The sequence below is a fragment of the Topomyia yanbarensis genome, chromosome 3 (genome assembly GCF_030247195.1).
Source record: "Topomyia yanbarensis strain Yona2022 chromosome 3, ASM3024719v1, whole genome shotgun sequence".
NCBI lineage: Eukaryota > Metazoa > Arthropoda > Insecta > Diptera > Culicidae > Topomyia > Topomyia yanbarensis.
In genome coordinates this window covers 358,439,662-358,464,552 of record NC_080672.1, presented here as the reverse complement: position 1 = coordinate 358,464,552, position 24,891 = coordinate 358,439,662, and the positions used below count along the sequence as shown (strand labels likewise).

At 39.1% G+C, this 24,891-nt stretch overlaps 1 protein-coding gene across 6 annotated transcripts in view; it reads left to right on the top strand.

The window, feature by feature from the left end:
• Positions 1-24,891, top strand: part of LOC131688948 (protein GDAP2 homolog) — a 338,851-nt gene that overhangs the window by 116,411 nt on the left and 197,549 nt on the right. For all 6 annotated transcript variants that reach the window (XM_058973598.1, XM_058973595.1, XM_058973599.1 and 3 more), the window contains exons 4-5: positions 5,683-5,825; positions 5,901-6,033. In XM_058973598.1, the coding sequence (XP_058829581.1) occupies positions 5,683-5,825; positions 5,901-6,033 (276 nt within the window). The remainder of the gene's footprint in view (positions 1-5,682; positions 5,826-5,900; positions 6,034-24,891) is intronic.

Here is a 24,891-nt window from a genome sequence, read left to right as displayed (position 1 = left end):
TCTATCACATAAATAGTTTTCAAACCACTTATGCGCTATCCCTCCGATACCAAATCGCTCTAAAGTTTTCAAAAGTAATGGTCTCGAAATTGTCTCAAAAGCGCGTTTCAGATCCAAAAATACTGCAAAAATAGTCTCTTTAACCTCGATTTTCTCTTTCCATTTTGCTAACACTAGATTCAAAGCGGTTTCGTAAGAGTGTCCCTCTCGGTATCCCGATTGCTCCGGAATTAGCAAATTATTATTATTCAAATAACTCATCAGCTGGCCCTTAACAACAAGTTCTAAAATTTTCTCTAATGTGTGCAACATGTTAATGGGGCGGTACTCTTCGGCTTTATCCGTCCCAGTAACTTTGGGAATAGGAATCACAAGTGATTCCTTCCAAACTGTCGGCACGTGCCCCGTTTGTAGCGATTCATTTACAAGGTCCAGCAGATCGTGTCCGATGACATGAAAGCAATCCTGTATCACTTTTGCATTGACATTATCGATACCAGCCGATTTTCCCAAAGAAAAACAAATATCTTTCAATTGTTCAAAAGTGATTGGGTGAAATCCATCAAATCTACAGTTAATATTAATCGGCTGTGTTATTTCCGCAGGTTCACTGACCAGCTCAATACTTTGATTGATCAGTTGCACACTGTTAACGAAATAACTGTTCAATTTTTCAGCTATTATTTGCTCAGATTGTTCTTCTACCCCGTTAAAAGTTATGGACTGCGAGGAACTAGGTTTAGGTTTAATTAAATTCTTTAGGATTTTCCATAACTCTTTGCTGTTGTTTTGATGTTGATCGATCTTCCTTTGAATGTACTCACATTTGGTCTTTTTCAAAGCTCGTGAATAAATATTTCGCGCGTGTGTGTACCCATTCCAAAGACGTTCACTATTAGTTCTGCAAAATTTCTTGTACTTTTTATCCCTTTTACGTTTCAGGCGCAAAAGATCTAAAGAGTACCAGCTGTTCGAGTTATTTAAATTAATATACTTTTGAGAAACTAAACTATTTGTACACTCTTTTAACACATTAGTTAGAACAGCTGCCTTGTTATCCAAATTTCCATTCAATTCCGTAAAATCCAGGCTTCTCGAAACCAGTTGAGACATGGCTTGTTTCGAATATCTTTTCCAGCACTTAATTTTAACTTTATCCTCCTCACGGTTTGGTTCACTCTCCAGCAAAATTGAAATTGTCTCATGATCTGAAATTTTACAATCGGCCTCTACATACGAATGAACCCCATCAAAATTGGAATACACGTGATCTATCAATGTTCTACTGTGTCTGGAAATTCTTGTAAACTCACTAACCGTTTGCTTGAAATTGAAAAACTCAGCCAACTGCTTCAACTGATTCGAATTTTGATCGTTGAGCCAATCAATATTGAAATCGCCCGAAATTACATTAAGTTTGCTTAAATCAACGAAATTCTCCCACCAGTTTTCTAAAATTTCTAAAAATCGTCGATCGCTAGAACTAGGAGAATGGTATACTACTGCAAAGTTTCCCATCTGCATGCCTCTTTCAACTGATATACCCAAGAACCAATTATTATCAACTGCTTCGTTTAACCGAACGTTGAATTTAATCGATTCTTTGGCGTAAATAGCAACTCCACCGGTATGTCTGGAATGAGATAGGCAAAAAGCAACTTTATAACCCGGAATGCTATACTGATCAAATGCATCAGCATTAACAATATGTGTTTCTGATACAAAAACCAACAATGGACGTTTGTTTTCTACAAGATGTCGCATTGCAACAAAGTTTGTAGATAACCCAGCTATATTTAAGCATAATATTTCAGACAGCCTCCCGTTTGTTAGTTGCTATTCACTCAACAAAACGTTGCTTTTTTTCGATTCTAGCAGTCTCCGATATACTGAACACTGCTTACTAAATGCCGCATGGTTTACGTCCAAATTCATTTTGCGTTCACTATTCTTTTTTATACAATTTACACATTTAAAATCAGTTGACGAGCATTCAGATGTTCTATGTGCTCCATTACATCTGGAGCATGTTTCTTTATTAACGCATCCCGTACTCTTATGACCAAATTCTCCACAGTTGAAGCAACGCAGCACGTTAAAGGCCTCTAAAACAGAACACCTATCCCAACCAATGTTCACCGTACGGGCTGACATCAGGCCGCTATAAGTGTTCTTATCAACTTCAATTATAACATTGTATTTGTTATACTTGAAGCGTGGATTTTCAAAATTGGCAACAACTTTAACATAATCGACCGGAATGCCCTCATTCTGATTCTTTAATAAGTCAACGAAAACTTCCTCAGAGTATCGATCACTCATCCCCATTATTTTCAACTTCGGTTTACCGGGTATCGGTATAACAGCATTATACTTTTCACCCAGATTGCTTACAATGTTTTCTTTCACCGATTCAATATTATCCCGAGTTGCACACTCCACAATAATCGAGCCATCTTTACCGTTTTTAAAGTTGCTAATTTTGTGCACCTTTGGATCTAATTTATTTTTTAATTCATTCCTCGTGTCGTCACTCGATTGCAACGGCTCGACTGGTTTAATCACAATGACCGGGCGAGCCTTACGTTTCGTTTGACTTCTAGTTCTAATTTTATTCGTCCCAGTAGCTCCCGACAAAACATTCGCGTAAGTAATTCTACTATTTTTATCAAAAACCTCGTCATTATTTCCATCATCGTCTATTTCAATTAACATCGGTTCATCTTCTTTATTCGTCAAAATTTTTCGTTTTCTACTGGGATTCCCGTCAGATTCAGAATGAACCTTCCTATTACTGAAATTCCTCTTTCTGTTCATTCCAACTAATTCAATTTCACGCTTAACATTTTCATTTAAACAACTTTTCAAATCTTCCAACTTTTTGGCAACACTGTTTTCCAAGCTAGCCAATTTACTCTCGAGAGAGTTGTTGAAAGACCTGATCAGTTTTTCTATTCCGTTTTCTACTGCGATGTTTATCTGTGCATCGATGTTTTTTCGGGCATCAGTGAGAGACTCAAAAATGGAAGCGAATTGTTCCATCTTCTTATTCAACTCAATGGATATCGAACTAACATCCTGCACACCAGAAGACTGATCTGATAAACACTTCGCACACTTGTAGCAAAGACTTGCATTATCTGCCACCCAATTTACCATGGCCTTTGTTAGCCCGGAACATTTTTGATGATATTTATCACCGCAAAAAAGACATACAACCAGGCCTTCGGCGAGACTGACCGTGCTCGTACACTTTGCACACAGGCCGCTCATTATAGGCAAATTAAACTACAGCTGGAGAAGCGGGACAATACCAAAGAACAATATAACACTGCGTCTTCCACTGCGGGCAAGCTTATAAAGCCAGCCGCAGCGAAATGAAATCTGAAAATCACAGAACAATAATAGTCTGTATGACTACACACTATACCTATCTGAATGATATTTCGATTAGCAATAGGCGCCCGCAAAGTTTTCAACGAAAAGTAAAGTATTTCACACGATTTAACCGATTGATGTTTACGCACTCTTTCACACAAGTTACCATATTCACTTTCACAAAAGCAATGTGCATGCCAATCTCGCCCAGTAGAAAGAATAACTGTTGTAAGATATTCAGTAACTCCAATTTGGTCCACATGATCTACTTTGTTATATTCCACTTCCTTTGAATCTATTTTCTTGAGATGTAGAATTTAAAAGAGTTTATAACCTCTTCTGGCATGAATTTATTCTGAGTTCCAGCTGTGACGCTTTTCGTACGCATAGCTCCGAGTTAACCATCTTCGAATTTTCTTGAATTAAAATACAGTTCACACTCTGGAAATATTCGACATTCAAGATCTTTAACAATCGCATGTTGGAAAATTTTCCAGATATCTTGCGGGTTTGAATCGAACGTTTGAAAAGAACAAAGTCGGTCTAACAACACGAAGGGTATCAACACTTCTTAACTTGTAAGGCATATTGTTACTCCAGTTCCCGAACAGAACAATGTACAACCAAGAGCCAAAAAATTACTCATATTGTTTGATATACAAGGATTATATGGTACAAATGAAAATAGTTCCCTTTTCTTATTAAAAAGAAAATTTTCCTTATGGATTTAATTTTTTAAACTTGCTTTATGATATTACGTAAGAAAGGACAAACCCTCCCTCTCCCTCAGATAAGAATTTGTAAGATATTTTGAAACTCTCCCTCCCCCCATATGCCCTTACGTAATTAGTGTATGGCCCCTTAATAGCGGTTACTCAAACAAATAGTAACTAGCTGACTTAAGCATATATTAAACAGGGGATCTACCACAATAGATCGCAACACTGGTCACGAGCATTTATCACGTGCTGGAATCTAGTTCTGTTGTAACGGGTTTGGGATGCGCCACCGTGATGTTCTTCATTGGAATTTTTTAGGAATACTTCTGATCGATGTGTGCGAAAATTTGAAAAAATTATCGCAAAATGGCTGTGTTACAAGAGCTCAAAACCAAACCACTTTTCATTACCTATCATTTTTGTTGTGTTCGCAAAGTGCATCCCAATACTCGGAACTAAATAGGTAGCCATAGGTGAATGTGGTTAAATCATTTTTGCCTTTCTCAAATAAAGGTTGTGTAAATCGATAACCTTTCTCCGGCAGTTTTTTGAAAGTCGATAGTTAAACTAGGCGGAGAGGTGGAGGGGAACCCCGTAAATTAGTTAGAAACAATTTAACCTATGCCGATTAAGCCAATTAAATATTATAATTTATCGTTTGTTTAAAGTTTTCTCACGATCTACTCACTGCAATTCTAAGTATGAATGAGAATGGGGCAATTGCACCTCTAATTGGAAACAGATTTTATATGAGTAGGTACGGGATCTATCTAAATCTGTTTTGGTGAAGATATATTCTATATCTCTTCATAAGCTTTGAAACTTTTTCGAAAAAAAATCAACGGTCTTTTTCTGTGATACTGTCGCAGTACGTACGTTCTTATGATGGCCATAGCGCGATATAAAAATCATGTTACACCAGACTGTGTCTGTAGCGGAGTATTCAATTTGAGCCTTTACTTTTCAGTTAGTAGGGTGGATGGTGAATTGCGTCATTAAATCACACCTTTTCAGCAGTTTGCAGATTAAGTCGACTAAAAAACTTGGCTCCACAAATTTAGTAAACCACTATGCGTCTCCACATTTCTGCCTACCACTTTATTTAACCGGGTTATCTTGTTTAAATCGGTATTCAACTCGTTCAATCCTAACGCTACCGAGTGACGCAAATTCCGCATACCATTAGCATAGGTACAACATTTGCGTCAGTGAAGTGAGCGTTCCTTGCATTCTTGTTTTTATCAACTCCTACCTATACCGCATATTCCAGTTTCCCACATTTGTGACAGTTAACAACAAACTTGCCAGTCAGTCTCGTGCTGCATTTTCCCCATACCAACCACCCAGAAACGGCCAACCATTCTGTACACCGCCGTTCGTTTACTATTCAAACCTATTACAGAGACAGTCATCAATGGGTTGAATTTATTTATTTACCCATATTGACTGCCTTTTTTTGCTTCCCCCTTTTCGAAAGCCAAACCAGAGAAGCCTTCGCAGTGCAGCGACTATCAGTTCTGCCCGTCCACCAGCCGCCGATAGCTCTAATCCTGCGTTCATTCATTCACAATATATCCTATTGCAGGGAAGGTGACATTTCGCTGCTGGCAGTCGATGCAATTACCAATACCACCGATGAAACGCTGACCGAGAAGAATCGCATTTCGAAGAAGATTTTCGGCCGTGCTGGTGCTGCCCTAACATCCGCCGTGGTGCATGACGTTGGAAGTGAGTACAGATAGTTTTGTTTTTTTTTTTGTAGAATGCAATTCGCAGCCTGTTATCGGTCGTTTATGTTTTTAGGATGCAAAACCGGTGAAGTTTGCGTAACACCGGGATTTTTTCTGCCTGCGAAGCACATCATCCACACCGTTGGACCCATCTACAGTGAGAAATATCGGACCGCGTCCGAGAGCACCTTGCATTCTTGTTATCGGTGAGTTGTTTATGTATATATGTATAATAATTTTATTTGCTTATATTTTTAGTTTACCAAACATTTCTAATTCAATACATAGTAGTGGCTTTTCATTGCTATTATTTACATTTAAATTGATTATTTACTATAGGGATGCAATATAATTTGGCAATTAAGTGATTTTTCATGTAGGAATTTTTGGAATCTATCTGAAACAATCTATTGAAAGATCTAATCGTTGCAATTATTAAATGCATCGATTTTAGTCGGAAATTTGCTAATTATACTGTTCATCATAATTTATAATGTTTCTATGTTTGCGAGTCTTCGCAACTTGTTTTTTGCTAAACCATGGAGGACGCTTCAAACTTATTTTCAGAATTTTGCTTAGAATTTGAAGCGTTTTTTCTGGAAGCATTACAACTATACCAGATATGTACTGCATATAGCATTGCCGGTATTAATAATCGCTTTTAAATTAATATTTTTTGCTTTTGACAGAGTCTATAATTCCGGTTTATATAAGGGAACATAAATATTTTTATTTTTGTTTGTTACAAAAAAAATTTGACTTAAATATAGTCGTTAACAAAAAAGATAAGAAGAATGTACCATAATGGGGATCCATCAGTAGCCAATGAGTTATGGCTACTGATGACTTGTTCAATCAACACATGCAGGATGCTGCGGCGAACACTATAGTTGAACTTATAAAACACTCCAACAGGCAATATGTGAGGGATGAAAACTAGGTCATTCAGGAGGGGTGGGCGTAGCGTAGTTGGTAAATCAATTGCCTTGTACGTAGCGCACATGGGTTCGATTCCCGACCCCACACATAGGGTTAGAAATTTTTCACAAGAGATTTTTCTAACCCGAAAGACTTTAAGGTTAAAACCTCTATAATCGAAATTAAAAAAATTAAAAAAAAACTAGATCATTCAATAGAATCAACTTCTCAAAAATGCTTAATGTGGAAGTTTTTCGTGACTTAACATTTTTTCGGTTCCGACAGCACAAGGTACTAAGTCAGTTCGCTTGTCCGAGCATGCCGCAGACTCAGGTGATTCGCATTGATAAAAATACTACATCATACATCATCCTGCGGTAGAAGAAAAATAATTAAGTCTTGACATTCAGTCTCTACGCATCGCTCGATCGAGATAGAAGTGTTTTGTTTTCGGTCTGTTGGAAAAAGAACAGTGCAGTAATCCGCGTTCAAGGTTATTTTGCCATTCTCTGCCTCTTCGAGGTTTGGACTTTTATTTTCTTTTGTGCGTGTGTTAACCGTTAGGCCACATTCCTCAACCTTTTGTTCGTAAAGCGAGGATTGAACAATAACCAGCTATTTAAGCTGGACTGGTGCGTCGTGGGAAACGAGTATACAGATAAGTGAAATCTACCTTTTTGATACATTTACGGCTTTTTCCCGTCTGCGCGGGTGCTGACCCCGTGCGTTGACGGTGTCGATGGCTTCCTCCCCGGATGGCCAAATGGAGATCGAGTCGACTCCTAAGGCTCTCCCCCGACCCAAACAATATCCAGAGCTCTCGACCGGTCCCTTTGTGGTCTTCTTTCGGCCCAAAACAAAATCGCTGAATCTATTACAGATTTCAAAAGACCTGACGGAACGGTTCTCGGCTGTGATCGAAATAAAAAAGGTCCGCTCAGACAGGCTGAGGGTCGTGCTGACTAACTCAAAGCAGGCAAACGATATTGCTTGCTGCGAGCACTTTACGAAGGACTATCACGTGTATATTCCAGCTGTGAAAGTACAGTCTGAAGGCGTTGTCACCGATGACAGTTTGACATGCGAGGATCTGCTGCAGTACGGGGTTGGCCGTTTCAGAGACCGCTTACTTCAGCCAGTGAAAATACTCGAGTGCAAGCGTTTGCACTCAGTAGTAGTTGCGGGGGATGGTTCAAAAACGTACCCCCAATCAAACTCTTATCGGTTGACCTTCGCTGGTACCGCTTTGCCAAATTACGTCCTCTTGCACAAGGTTCGTCTGCCTGTGCGTCTGTTTGTGCCGCGGGTCATGAATTGCACAAAGTGTAAACAATTGGGTCACACAGCCACCCATTGTAGCAATAAGGCCCGCTGTGGAAAATGCGGGGAGAATCATCTAGATGATTCGTGCAGTAAGAATGCTGAGAAGTGTCCTTACTGTGCAGAGAATCTGCATGATATCTCGGCATGTCCCGCGTACAAACTACGCGGGGATAAACTAAAACGTTCCCTTGCTGGACGATCCGAACGTTCTTTTGCAGAAATGCTAAAGAAAGCTACACCACCAACCTCAACAAACATCTATGCTCACTTGCCTCCTAACGAGGGCGAGGCTGATGACCCACAAGAGGGAACATCTACTAGGGCGCCTAGAAGTTATAGGAAGAGGAGGAACATTTCCTCTCCTAAAGTTCGTTGTAAAGGCCAGAAGGTATCTCTTGACGGGACTCAGAAAGTCACATCTATTGGAAGTGTTGCAACCAAACCGAAGCAATTAGCTCCTGGTCTCGGAGGATTAAACTCAGAGAAGGAGTTCCCAGCACTTCCCGGAACATCAAAAATCCCAAGTGTTCCTCTGTTTCAGTTCGAGAATAATCGCGGCACTGGAATTATCAAACTCTCGGACATTGTGGACTGGATAATAAAAACTTTCAATATAACTGATCCTATTAAAAGTCTGTTGTTAGCTTTTCTCCCTACAGTAAGAACATTTTTGAAGCAGTTGACTGCTAAATGGCCCCTCCTTTCAGCGATTGTATCCTTCGATGGCTAACTCATCGAACGAGGTCACGGATTTGATCACTGTTCTACAGTGGAATTGCAGAAGTATCATCCCGAAAATCGATTCCTTCAAAATTTTAATAAATAATTTGAGTTGCGATGCATTTGCATTATGTGAAACTTGGTTAACTTCCGACATAGATCTCAACTTCCACGACTTTAATATAATTCGCCTGGATCGAGACACCCCCTATGGAGGAGTGCTTTTGGGGATCAAAAAGCGCTATTCCTTCTACAGAATTAACCTTCCCTCGATAACAGGTATTGAAGTTGTCGCTTGTCAAGTAACAATCAAAGGCAAAGATCTTTGCATAGCTTCCATATATATTCCCCCCAACACCGCGATTGGGCATCGCCGGCTACATGACATCATAGAATCCCTGCCTGCACCGCGACTAGTTTTAGGCGACTTTAACTCTCACGGTGCGGAATGGGGTTGCCTTTATGATGATAACCGTTCCTCTTTAATTCACAATATTTGCGACAACTTCAACATGACAATTCTGAACACAGGTGAAATGACACGGATTCCTCCCCCACCAGCGCGCCCAAGCGCATTAGATTTATCCCTTTGCTCGACCTCGCTAAAGTTAGAATGCGCGTGGAAGGTAATCCCTGATCCCCACGGTAGCGACCATCTGCCGATCGTAGTCTCAATCAATAACGGCTCAAGGCCATTGGAAACAATCAATATTTCGTATGACCTCACACGAAATATCGATTGGAAGAGCTATGCTGCCGCGATATCCGACAACATCGAATCTACTCAAGAACTTCCTCCGGAGGAAGAGTACAGCTTTTTGGCTGGCTTGATTCTCGACAGCGCGAATCAAGCTCAGACTAAGCCAGTACCCGGCGCGAACATACAAAAACGTTCTCCCAATCCCTGGTGGGATAAAGAGTGCTCAGACGTGTACGCAGAGAAGGCCGCCGCGTTTAAGACCTTCCGGAACGACGGGTTACCCGCTAGTTTTCGACAGTACGCGACGTTAGACAAGCGAATGAAGAGTTTGATGAAAGCCAAAAAACGCGGTTATTGGCGCCGGTTCGTTGACGGATTAACGAGAGAAACATCGATGAGCACTCTTTGGGGAACAGCCCGACGTATGCGAAATCGAAACAGTACTAATGAGAGCGTGGAATATTCAAACCGTTGGATATTCGATTTCGCCAAGAAGGTTTGTCCGGATTCCGCCCCGGCACAGAAGATCTACCGCGCCGCGTCCCGTCACGATAACGCGAACGAAACACCTTTTTCGATGGTGGAGTTCTCACTTGCTCTCTTGTCGTGTAACAATAAAGCTCCAGGGCCAGACAGAATCAAATTCAACTTGTTGAAGAATCTGCCAGACTCTGCCAAGAGACGCTTGTTGAACTTATTTAATAAGTTTCTTGAGGCTAACATTGTCCCACACGATTGGAGACAAGTGAAGGTCATCGCCATCCAAAAACCAGGAAAACCAGCCTCCGACCACAATTCGTATCGACCGATCGCAATGCTATCTTGTATCCGGAAGTTGTTCGAGAAAATGATCCTATCCCGCCTCGATAATTGGGTCGAAGCAAACGGCTTACTGTCAGATACACAATTTGGCTTTCGCAAAGGCAAAGGGACGAATGATTGTCTTGCGTTGCTCTCAACCGAAATTCAAATGGCCTATGCTAGTAAAGAGCAGATGGCATCAGTGTTCCTAGATATAAAGGGGGCTTTTGATTCAGTTTCTATCAACATTCTTTCAGAGAAGCTGCACCAGCATGGTCTTTCAGCGACTTTAAACAACTTTTTACTAAACTTGTTGTCTGAAAAGCACATGCATTTTTCGCATGGTGACTTATCGACATCACGATTTAGCTACATGGGCCTTCCCCAGGGCTCATGTCTAAGCCCCCTGTTATACAATTTCTATGTCAACGACATTGATGAATGTCTTGACAATTCCTGCACGTTAAGGCAACTTGCAGACGATGGCGTGGTGTCTGTTACGGGACCCAAAGCTGTCGATCTACAAGGACCATTACAGAATACCTTGGACAATTTGTCTGCTTGGGCTATTAAGCTGGGTATCGAGTTCTCCACGGAGAAAACTGAGCTAGTCGTATTTTCAAGAAAGCGTGAACCAGCACAACTACAGCTTCTATTAATGGGTCAAACTATCGCTCAGGTCTTCACAGTAAAATATCTAGGGGTCTGGTTCGACTCGAAAGGTACTTGGGGATGCCATATTCGGTATCTGAAACAGAAATGCCAGCAAAGGATCAACTTTCTTCGTACAATAACCGGAACGTGGTGGGGTGCCCACCCAGGAGACCTAATTAGGTTGTATCAAACAACGATACTGTCGGTACTGGAATACGGATGCTTCTGCTTTCGATCCGCCGCGAACATACATTTCATCAAACTCGAAAGAATTCAGTATCGTTGTTTGCGTATCGCCTTAGGGTGCATGCAGTCGACCCATACGATGAGTCTCGAAGTCCTGTCGGGCGTTCTCCCGCTGAAAAATCGATTTTGGGAACTCTCATATCGATTGCTCATTCGATGCGATATCTTGAACCCGTTGGTGATTGAAAATTTCGAAAGGCTTGTTGAGCTCAATTCTCAGACCCGTTTTATGTCCCTGTACTTTGACTACATGGCGCAAAATATTAATCCTTCTTCTTACAATCCCAACCGTGTGCATTTCATAAATACTTCTGAATCTACTGTTTTCTTCGACACATCCATGAAAGATGAGATTATTGGAATTCCGGACCATATACGCCCACAAGTGGTTCCAAATATTTTTTATAATAAATTCCGAGAAGTCGACTGTTCTAAGATGTTTTATACTGACGGATCAAACCTCGAAGGGTCCACTGGCTTCGGTATTTTCAATCAAAAGTTCACCGCCTCCTACAAACTCAGTGACCCTGCTTCAGTTTACGCCGCAGAACTAGCTGCTATTCAGTATACCCTTGGAGTCATTGACACATTACCCGCAGACCATTACTTCATCGTCTCGGATAGTCTGAGTTCTATTGACGCTATTCGCTCGATGAAACATGGAAAGCATTCCTCGTATTTTTTGGGGAAAATACGGGAGCTACTGAGTGCTTTATCTGACAAATCTTTCCAGATTACCTTGGTGTGGGTCCCTTCTCATTGCTCCATTCCGGGCAATGAGAAGGCGGACTCCTTAGCTAAGGTGGGTGCCATTGAAGGTGACGTTTTTGAAAGACCAATTTGCTTCCACGAATTTTTCAGTATTACTCATCAGAGAACCCTCGAAAGTTGGCAAACCTCGTGGAGCAATGGGGAGCTAGGAAGGTGGCTACATTCGATAGTCCCTAAGGTATCGACGAAACCTTGGTTCAAGGGGATGGATGTGGGTCGTGACTTCATTCGTGTGATGTCCCGACTCATGGCAAACCATTACACGCTGGATGCACATCTCCGACGTATTGGGCTCGTGGAGAGTGGTATCTGCGCTTGTGGCGACGGTTATCACGATATAGAGCACATAGTCTGGGCGTGCACCGAGTACAGTTCCGCCAGGTCTCGGCTTATGGACACCCTCCGGGCCCGAGGAAGACCACCCAACGTCCCGGTTCGAGATGTGTTGGCAAGCCGCGATGTCCTCTATATGTCCCTTATATACACCTTCATAAAAACCATCAATATCCAACTTTAACTGCCCCTTTTCCTTATCATTCTCAGAAGCGCTCTCTTCCACCTGTACCATACACCCACGATGGTTTGATGCGACTCCAAGGCGACACAAAACATCCCTGTCGAATGAGCCAACAAACACGGGACCTAAAGCACGAACATCACACGCACAACTCGAAATGTAGCCGATCAACATCTGAGCCGCACTACGAAATCGTCTGGAAAAACCCCTGCCATCTCGAGAACGACCACCCGGCGTCCCAGTACATGATTCTTCCTGATGAAGACCACCCTGATTCTGTAATCCATCCGTTGATCTCCCGAAGTCTGAAACTGAAATATTGTTCTCCCCCTGCCATGTTTGTCCACCCTACTTCCCCTGACTCTTATACACAGAAGTAACACCCCTTCCCCCCCCCCCCCAAATATCTTCATGAAGCATTTAGCTCTTCTTGCCTTTTCTAGTTTTAACTATTATATTATATGATCTCGTTGAAAATGCCCAACTCTACTACCACATAAAATAACTCTAATTAATGTCTCCGAATCTTTACAAAATTTAATCACGCCCTCTAATTATTTCTACTTTCAAGATAGTCGTAAAAATTGTCCCCCTTAGTTAAACATTATTTGCTCCAATAATCTCATTGCTAAAAATGTCAAACCATATTGCCATAAAAACTAAATGACCCCTCTAATCTTACGAAAATTATACTACCCCCTTGTGTATATGTATAGCTATAAATTAGCCTTAGTTTAATTTCAAAACTCAATATGTAAGCCCCTAGTTTTAAGTAATTTAAAATGTAAAACAAAAAAAAATTGGCACCTTTAAGCTAACGCAAACCTGCCTTATCAAATAAACGAATTGAAAAAAAAAAAAAAAGTCTTGACATTCGCACAGTGACTCTCAGAGTGTGTTGACGTTTTTTTCCGTTCGTGCGGTGTAGCGCAGTAAAACAAAGTTTGCTGATCCGCTTTCAAGGTTATCCTGAGCCTTCTTCGCTTCTTAGAGGTTTCGGATCGTTTCTTTTTCTTCTTTTGTGTGTACGCGTTAACAGTTATACGACCAACAGTGCACCGGGCCTTATGTGATCTTTTTCTGGGCCAAAGACATAGTGTTGAATTTATTGCAGATTTCTCGAGTTTAGAAGGAGCGATATTCGGCCTTGGCAGAACTATCGAAAATTAGTCCTAAGAAGCTTCGGGTGATGGTAAATAGTTTGAAGCAGGCGAATGACATTGTCGGCTACTGGCCCTTTACGAAGTAGTACAGAGTATATAGTTGACAAATTTTCTATTGTGATTAGAGCTATGTTCACCTATTAAAACATGTTAAGATATGTCTAAGGAACAATCTTTGATGATATGTGGGCATGTAGGGTCTATTAAATCAGAATGTAAGTGCTTCCTATGGAAACATAGCAAAAACACGATTTTTGATTGGAGACACCTCTAAATCATGTCCAAATTAAGCCATTTTTGGCGAAAGTTCTTAAATTCACACCTATAACAAAAATTTGAGCTGACCCATGCATATTTCAAAACTTTTTCAAAATGTGGAGAGGTCTAGTATATATACTAGCTATTGGGTCGAAATCACTGGAGTTGTCTCCAATTCGAGTTTGAATTGCACGGATGTGCTAACATATGGGGTTGGCTGTTTGAAAGTCCCCATTCTTCATCCAGTGAAGTTACGGAACTGCAAACGTTTGCATTCAGCAGTCGCAGCTGACGGAAATAGAAAATATGTCAACTCAGACTCCTGGGAAATGCGGTGAGGATCATGTGGATGGTTCTTGTGGGAGGGATGTCGAAAAGTGTCTCTACCCACATGATCTTCCGACATGTCCGGCGTACAAATAGCGCCAGGAGAAACTTAAGCGTCCCCTTCAGGAACGCTCTAAGCGATCTTTTGTGGAAATGCTAAAGATAGCTCACCGGCCTCTACGAACATCTATGCAAACTTGTCTACTGACGAAGGCGACTGTGAGGAACACCTTCTGCTTTGCCTAGACTCAATAGAAAAAGGAGAAACATTTCCTCTCCGAAGTTTCGTTGGCCAGAATGTGTCCCTTCAAGGTCGTCCGAAAATAACTACTCGAGGAAGTACTGGTGTGTCAGAAATCTGAGCTCCAGAAAAGGAGTTCCCAGCACTTTCAAGGACATAAAAAACCACAAGTTTTTCCATATCTCAGCCAGATAAAGAAACTAACGCTGGCTTAATAAATTTCTCTGCCATTGTGGAGCGTATTTTGCAGCATTAAATATTTCTGACCCTCTTAAAAGCATCTTCATAAGCTTTCTACCCGCAGTAAAAACAATTTTGATTGAGTTCATTGCGAAATTGTCCCTTCGCTCAGCGATTGTATTTTTCGATGGCTAATTCATCGAACGAGGTCATGGATCTGATCACTGTTCTATAATGGAATTGCAGAAGCATTATCCCGAAAATCGACTCTTTAAAATTATGCCAAGCACCATTTCAATATTATTCGCTTGGATCGAGAAATCTCTTACGGAGGAATACTTTTGGGGATCAAAAAGTGCTATTCTTACAATTAAATTGACCTCCCATCGACACCAGAATTAAAGGCAAAAACCTTTGCATTGCTTCTACCTACATCCCCCCTAGAGCCTCAGTTGGCCATCGACGGCTTGGCGATATTGCGGAACTTCTCCCCACACCGAGGCTAGTTTTAGGTGATTTAAACTCCCACGGTACGGCATGGGATTGTCTTCATGACGATAATCGATCTACCTCACTCCATGAACTTTACGACAACTTCAATATAACCATTTTGAACACGGGTGAAATGATACGGATTCCTGCCCCTCCAGCGCGTCCGAGCGCATTAGACCTGTTCCTCTGCTCGACATTGCTGCGCTTAGATTGCATGTGGAAGGTAGTCTCTGATCACCACGGCAGCGACCACCTGCCAATCTTAATTAATATTGCTAACGGTTCAGGGCCACCGAATACAATCAAAGTTTCGTATGACCTCACACGAAATATTGATTGGAAGAGCTACGCGTCCGCGATATCCGACTAAATCGAGGCCACACAAAAGCTTCCTCTGGAGGAAGAGTACGGGTTCCTGGTTTGATTCTGGACACCGCGATTCTAGCTTAGACTAAACGCGAACCATCGCGAGCGTCCTCCCAACCCATGGTGGGACAAAGAGTGCTTAGACGTGTACACAGAGAAGGCCGCCGCGTATAAAACCTTCCGGGACAACGGGTTACCCGCTAGCTATCGACAATACACGATGTTAGAAATGCGACCTACGAGTTTGATAAAAGCCAAGAAACGTAGTTACTGGCATTGGTTCGTTGACAGACTAACGAGAGAAACATCGATGTGCACTCTTTGGGGCAGAACTAACGAGAGCGTGGAATATTCAAACCGTTTAATATTCGCTAAGAAGGTTTGAACAGAAGTTCTACCTCGCTGCGTCCCCTCACGATAGCGCGAACGAAACCCCTCTTTCGATGGTGGAGTTCTCGCTCGCTCTCTTATCATGTAACAATAAAGCCCCAGGGCCAGACAGAATCAAATACAATTTGTTAAAGAATCTGCCAGGCTCTGTCAGGAGACGCTTGTTGAATTTATTTAATAAGTTTCTTGACAGTAACATTGTCCCTCATGACTAGAGGCAAGTGAAGGTCATCGCCATCCAAAAATAAGGAAAACCAGCCTCCGACCACAACTCGTATTGACCGATGGCAATGCTGTCCAATACCTGAAAGTTGTTCGAGAAAATGATTTTTTTTTGCCTCGACAATTGAGTCGCGGCAAATGGCTTACTGTCAGATACACAATTTGGCATTTGTAAAGGCAAAGCGACAAATGATTGTCTTGCGTTGCTCTCTACAGAAATTCAAATGGCCTATGCTAGCAAAGAGCAGATGGCGTCAGTTTTCCTAGATATAAACGGGGCTTTTTATTCCGTTTCTATCAAAATTCTTTCTGAGAAGCTACACCAGCTTGGTCTTTCCCCGACTCTAAACATCTTTTTACTAAACTTATTGTCTGAAAAACACTTGTATTTTGCGCATGGATATTTATCGACATCGACAGAGCTCATGTCTAAGCCCCGTTCTCTACAATTTTTACGTGAAAGACATCGACGAATGTCTTGTCAACGCCTGCACGCTAAGGCAGTTTTCAGATGGCGGTGTGGTCTTTATTACAGGTCCCAAAGCTGTCGATCTGCAAGGACCATTGCAAGATATCTTGGATAATTTGTCAGCTTGGGCCCTCCAGCTGGGTATCGACTTCTCCATGGTTAAAACTGAGCTAATCGTATTTTCAAGGAAGCGTGAGCCAGCGCAACTACAGCTTCAATTAATGTTTCAATCTACTGCTCTGGTTTAAACATTCAAATATCTCGGGGTTTGGTTCGACTCTAAAGGTACCTGTGGATGTCACATTAGGTATCTGAAACAGAAGGTCCAACACAGGATCAACTTTCTCCGTACAATAACCGGAACACAGGCACAGGCTATACCAGACAACGATATTGTCGGTGATGGAGTATTGGCGTTTCTGTTTTCGCTCCGCTGCGAACTTACATTTCATCGAACAGGAACGAATCCAGTATTGTTGTTTGCGTATCGCTTTGGGTTGCATCCACACGACCCATACGATGAGTATAGAAGTGCTGCTGAAAACCCGGTTTTGGGACCTCTCGTATCGATTGCTCATTCGATGCGATATCTTGAACACGTTGGCGATTCAAAATTTCGTGAGATTCATCGAGCTTAATTCTCAAACACGATTTATATTTTGTACTTCGATGAAGAAGTTCCATCATATATTCCCAATCGTGCTCGTTTCTAAGATGCTTCTGATTCAGCTGTATTTTTCGACACATCCCTGACCTACATCAAGTACGTTGGATGCACATTTGCGACGCATTGGGCTTGCAAAGAGTAGTCTGTGCTCTTGTGACGTAGATTATCACGACATCGAGTACGTTGTCTGGTATGCGCCGGGTATTGTGATGGCAAGATATAGTTAAAGGATGAGGTAGACCATCCTATTTTCTAGTTCAGGGTGCCCCGGATTTTGCGATCTTTCCTATATGTACCTTATTTACATTTTTATAAAACCGATAAATATTTCAATATCTCTTTTCATTCCTCGTTTTGAGAAGTCCCCTGTATTGCCTTTTGGCGCCGACCAGTACTAAAGTGCCATTATAAGACGTCCTTCATACTCACCACAACGACTGGTTAAGAATTTGTAGCGAGAGCGACCTGATGTTCTAAACACTTTAAAAGGATGACGTCCAACGAGTAGTACTCGTCAACCCGGTTCTTGATGCCTTCGTCTGAAGCTCTAATGGATATCGCCAATCTTTTATTTGCCCGAAGTCTTGTTCTTCTTTTTCTGTCGTCGTGTTCGCCTCCACTCTCCTGTACCTGATACGTCCGGTGCTATACCGTGGTTGGAAAATACCCCCCCCCCCTCCTCTGAAAATCTTGGCTAATCATAAGACTCCATTACAAAACTCCAATTTGAGTGAAGTTTTCTAGTTTTAATTGATCAATCCAATAAGATCTCAGTCCTATATGTATAGGGAATTGTTTTTCTAGTTTTAAGATAGCTGTCAAATTTCTCATATAAAACTATTGTTCCTATCGCCGTCGGGGAAACGTTTTTAGGGTTGCCACCCGTCCGGGTTTGACCAGGAGACTCCGCCTAGCTAAGGTACCAACCATCAACAAATATTTTTTTATCGATTCATCGCACTAAAATTATGCGACAATGAAGCTGTTATCCTTAAAATTTGTTCAAATAACTATTAAAAAAATTGATTTTCTTTGAATTTTGAGCCCCCTTGCACCTATAGTTGATATAGTGTACCTATAGTTGCAAGTCCCATAAGATATCAAAGGGGATTTGCAACAATAGGAACCGAAATTAGCGATTGCATCACTATTGGTACATGTGTTCCTATAGTGGTACAAGCGGTTTTGAATACATAAATTGATTATTTAACAAACTTTATATTTTTCCTATGAAGTAGGGTTTGAAAGTTTTCGTTTAATGTATTAACATTGCCCATAGGTCTATTCATCGATTTTTCAGCAAAAGCTTTCCTTAAGTATGCGGCTATTGGTATATCCACCCTACTAATCCAAAGGCCAAAGAACAAATTGAAATACTACCAAAACCCGTTAGAGAAAATCACCATCATTACTGGAAACAACTTTTTTTCGTTAAACTCTTCGATACCCGATCAGAAACACATAACAGAAACATTTTAAAACTATATCTCGCACTGTTATTTGTTATAATTTTCTGTTATTTTAACTACTAACGAGACCAGATTTATAGCACAGCTTACTACGAAAATTGCATTCTGTTAAAATCTTGTTATTTCATTCTGATCGGGTAACCTCCGTTACTCGTGGTAATTCATCGGGAGCACGCTGCTCTACAGATCTAGCGTAAGCGTTTTAGAGCACCAACGGTTCTCGTTCAGAGCCATTTGCGCGACTTCCGCAAGACTAAATCAGTAAAGAATGCTAAAAACTAACGTCAATTTTATAATTTCCAGTTCGTCGCTGTTGTGCTATCTTATGACAAGCGCCATTTAGCACATTTCGAGAAAAACGATTTTTAAAGTTTGAGATTGAATATCTTGAAAATTATAAATGGTATAAACAATTCAATGAAGACAATTGATGCTTCTATCTATTCTTTATAAATATCTCAAATCTTATGAGGATCGGTTGACTATGTTGCGAGTTTTGACTATAAATGTAAACAAAAGTCGCACTCACACGTGTCATAGGTGTGTATAGATGACAAAATTTGTATGGCGTGTCATAACCGTGCATGGAAAATTTTCCATAGATAAAAATCATCAATTATTAACTTTTATTCATATCTTTGGTTAAGTTTGGCCTCTAAACAATCGGTGAGATGAATTTTAAAGGAAATGAGTCAGAGAATCTAGCAAAAATAGTTATTTTTGGTTACAGTGTTGCCAAATATGCTATATTTCCAGTTTAAAACTAAAACTACATTTTTCTCACAATTCGTGTAATTTGTTTTGAAAATTATTATGCCATTGTGTTATTAAGAGAGTTTTACACATAAAAACATCTTATATATCAAGATACCTTGAGTTAATCCCCAGACACAGTCATTTGAAGCAAAAAATTCAAAATTTCTCATCATGTTTTTTGCTATATCTCAGTAACCAAGCAGAATATCAAAATACTGAAAACGCCACTTTGTAGAGATTTTTTAGACACGTGATGTGGCATATCTAACTCAGTTTACCCCAAAATGGCGTTTGTCATAAGATAGCACAACAGCGACGAGTTCAGCGATTCGCGAGTCGTTCACCACAAGTCATGAAAAATAAACTGCATTGTGAAGCGAAGGTCACTACTCCGTTCATTAAAAATAATACAAATTTACAAATACTTTATAGTATTCACAACCTTATTAGGGAAAGTTTGTTTAATGGGTTTTTGTAATATTGAATATAGAAAATGATGAAAATTTCTGTGTTTTCTCGAACCGCAACATATACAAACTCTTAAGTGCACCAAATAATTTAGGAGACCCTTTGAACATAAACTATCGTAGCAAACGTACTAATGAGAGTAGGTTCGCCAAATTTTAATGTGGAACACAGTGAATAGTAAATATAGTGAACACCCATTTTTATCAGCCTCAGAGTGTACTTTAGGTCAGTGGCTTTCAACCGGGGGTGAATTCACCCCCAGGGGTAAATTAGACGATTGTAGGGGGTGAATTATACGGGACAAATTTTAACTTATTATCCTAACATTCCCGTCGGATATTTGTCTTAATATGTTGTTTCAGTGTGTCAAGAATTGAGATGCTTACTAATAGCGTTTTTTCTTGACCCCGAAACTGAGTTAGGTTCTAACCCCAACCACTGTCGGTTCATACATTTTGACAGCATTTGGGGTTAAAACTGACTCAGTTTTGCTTCAAGCAAAAACTACATAAGAGTGCTCAGGAACAGGTCTCTGATTGTAAAATTATGGTTTTCATCCAATTCAAAATCAATTAGTCGACTAGTCTGACAGGATAATGATGGTAAACAATTTTCAGAAAGGGGTACTTTGTGGGGATCAATATTCGGAAAGGGATACTTGGAACGGAAAAGGTTGAAAACCACTGCTTTAGGTTGACGAAATGGAGATATTGACTAAATTGGGACATATTTTTCTTTCTTTATAATAAAACGAAGCTGTTTAAATTTTTTTTAGTCCCTTGACGAAAACTCATAACCATGTTTGATTATTTAATACAAATTTCCCTTGAAGGGGTTTTCAAGTGTAAAATTCAAAAAAGATTGAATTCTCTATTTCTGCATCTTTAACATAAGGAAAATATGCTCAAGAAAGGATTTACTCGAATTCAGCTTTCTTCGTCTGTTTTCATATGAGGCTGACAAAATCGGGAGTAGCCATAATCGTGGGATGATCAAATTGACCTTCACTGTATTATAATAGATTGGCAGTATTCGAAGAAGTTTCTTGTGAACGAGTGTAAAACGACTTTGTTGCTACTTACTTGGTGTCAGCGGCGTTCCCAGAAATTCGGTTTGATGAAAGTCGAACTTACTGTCAAAATGACATTATTCAAAAACCGTTTTCTTTGAAGTTTCAGAACTTCGAAGAAGTTTCCCAACAGAAAACAGCGCATCTTCTGATAAAATAATTTGACTAAATAATTCTCATAGAAAGATTTATGGAGAATTGATTCTTCAAAAACAAATAGTAACATACTTCGTGTCTTTAGCAAATTTGATGAGACTGTCATTTAGAGCAACTTTGGTTGAAGGTAGGAATACTACGTATAAGGAGTAGATAGAGCTATAAAATGATATTTACGAAATGTTCTAAAATGCAGTTTTTTATTCTCAAAATAACTTTTCATTATGGGCTTCACAAACTCAAACTCTAGATAAAATGTGAATTTTATTGTTTATGAACAGTAGAAGAGATTGATCATAAATGGTAATATTATATTGCCTTATTTTAAAGGTTTTCTGTGTCAGAAATAGCCTAAAATATTTTGATACCCTGAACATATTGAGTATTCACGTCTTCACCTAAATGGTTTGTAATAGCACTCCCGAAAATCTTGCTGAAGATATTAAATCTCGAACTAAATTTGTTTGAAAAGTAAATTCTCCATAAATACTTTTTGAAGGATATAACGCCAAAATTATTTTATCAGTTAATGTGCTGTTTAACGTTTGTAAAATTCATCGAACTCCCTCCGAAATTGGCGATTTCGAAATTATGTGATCTTGACCTTAAATTACTGTTTTCGAACTTTTATTTTACTTATTCATATAATTGGTGATACAACAAAAATCAAATGCCAACAAAAATCGATCAGGACCTGCCAGGCTCGAACGGCAAACGCCACTTTTCATAAATTTCTTTCTACTTTCGGAAAGTGTTGTTCTCGTTATTAATCATATTGAATTAACGCCCTACTTGTACGCATTCCCAAAACAAAAATATCTACAGCAAATGTTAAAACGTATGCAATGTTTCGATGAGTAGTTCTATGTTTCATATGCATTCAACCTATTCCAACTTAACTTTCCATTCGAAAAATTTAACCTTTCTCTACACCCTTTCAAAAGTGAGCTGAATATGGTTAGCAATTCTAGGATTATGATTACTTTCAGAACTCCGGGATGAGTTTCTATTGGAGTTTTTTCATGGAGATATTGATATGATATGGGATCATAAGATAGAAAATTAGCTTTCAGAAGGTTCTAACAAATGAACGTTATAAGTGATCAACAATAAACATTTGAAATTGTTCGGTGGTTATTTCTAGCGGTGGTACTTAGATAGATAAATGAAATACAAAATATGTGCTGATATCATCCCTTTTCGTATTATCGAAATAAAATTCGGTTGGTTTATTAAAACAGATCATTACATCATTACAGAATGTTATTGAAATGATACGAACGAAAAAAAATGGAGAAAGTTTGGGAGCCAGAAAACATCTGGTGAAGAAAAAAAATGGAACGTGGTTTCACAGTTTTAAACCAAATTTCAATCAATCAATGAAAATGATCATCTAAAATTTCCGTCTTGCAGAAAATGCGTATTACATCGAAAAAGGAATCTATGCAGTTCACAAATCTTTAGTTTTAAACTGTGAAGTTCCGTTCCAATTTAAAAAAAATCATCGCAATGATTTAGTTGGAACCCTACACCCAGTTCGTTGGGAAAATTCGAAGGTCCAAAATGTTCATGTTCACACACAAAGTAGAATTCATCGATCTACCTGTCGGTTTGCCAGTCAGTGTTGCGGTGGTAAGCGAAATGTAATAATAATTTATGCGAAAATTTAAGATGATCATTTTCATTGATGTGTTCCCTATTGAATACTCCTAGCTCTCCATATAAACTTTGGTTTTAAACTGTGAGGCCCCGTTTAGATTTTTTTTCAAAAAATTTTTCACCAGGGCGCAGTGGTTTTTTTTCGCCAAAAACGTGCGTAAAATTATTTACGTGAAAACGGTAAAGCGTACAGCAATGGTGTCTTCTAGAATGTTTTATGAAGGTCCAAGACCTTCATATGGTCGGCGTTAAGTCAGACCGGACTAAGTCGCAAAACATCAAAAATGAGATAATGATATTACTGAATAAATAAGCCTTTTTTCGTAAAGATAGAGGATTCCTTCGCAGTGCTAGAAGGTACTCCATTTTTACCTTCCAATGCTCAATACAATTCTCCTAGATTATTTACAATAGTTCAATTGCGCGGAAAACGTATCCAAAGACGGACTAAATTGATGTTTTATTAGTTTATGATATACAGGGTGTTTGGTTCATGGTTGAGAACCTCTTGAGGGATGATTGACTATCCTATTTAGAGAAAAAAATCGTTCTATACATATCATGAAATCTCAACCGTTACTAAGTTATTAAACTTTTTGTGTTAAAAACTTAGTTGTCTTAAAATAGCTCTAACTCAAAAAATATACTTTGTATTTCAAATCTTTCAGATCCATTAGATAGGTGAGAAAATTTTCCACTGAAAAATGTCCTCAAATGTTTCAACTAATGAGGTTAAATAATCTTTTCATAGTAATTTATTTAAAATTTAACAATTTTGATCGATTTTTCGTTCACTTCGCGAAAATCTTAATAGTTAACATCACTATTTTAATAATTCAAATTTTTAGTCTTGAAAAGTTGTATAATTTGTTCTTTGACATGATACACTTATCTTGTCTTGTTTTTATGTGTTTGGGTTATTGAACTTGGATATTTTTATCTCATATTCACTAATACTAGCTCTTATTGAAAAAGTATGGCACTTATTGTACCTTTTCTTATTTTTATTTGATAGCCAGGAAAACTTTGCAGAAAAAAATATAGTAATACCTTTCAGTTAAGTGAATTTAGTATTCTTTTAGAAGTTGATTAGTTTAAAGTTAGTGTTATTATTAGCATTTGCGTTATTTTCTTAAAATAGTAAATAATAAACATCACCATTATTATCATGGAATTAATCATCTCAGCAAGTTCTACAATTCCTCCTTTGACTCCATTCAATTATCTCTTTTAGTTTCGAAGCAAAATAATTTTTATCTTCTCGTTTTATATGCAAAAACCACCATTTCGAACCCACTGCATTTGTGATGAGGCCATCCTGCGTTAACTATTAAATTGCAGCGAAATGAAAAGCGATAGGGATAAAGTGTCAAATAACAAGTTGTAGAGAATATTAAGGGGCACTAAATGAACAATAGTGACGATAAATTTAGTTGAATAATAATTAGAATAATTACAAAAATCACGAAAAACGCAAATTTTGAGTTATTTTACTAGTAAAAAGTCATTTAGTACACTTAACTAAAAGATATCTGTACATACATCGAAAGGAAAGAAATTTTCTCAGCTTTCCAATGAAGCCCTGATAATAGCGATATAAAGCATATTTTTTAGAATAGAGTCTTTTAAGAACTTGCAAGTCAATTACAGGAAAAGTTTAGAAGTCAAATTACAATGAAACGAGAAGAGATAGGAATATTATGTTGAAGAACAAATTATGAATCGTCCTCAAACCCAACTTTTGTCTAATAGATATTGCTATAATCGTAATTCATTATTTTGAGAAAATTAACAAAAGCCTCATCAAAACACTAACTTTTAACTACTTTACAACGAAAAGGTAATTAAAACTAATTATCTGAAAGATATGAGATCATTATTCAATAGAAAATTTTCTCACCTTTCCAATGGCACTAAAAGATTTAAAATTCGAGGTATACTTTTTGAGTTAGAGGTGTTTTAAGATATACAAGTTTTTTCACAAAAAGTTCAATAACTCTGTAACGGTTGAGATTTGATAGTATGTGTAGAACGATTTTTTGCTCCAAATATGACAGTAAAT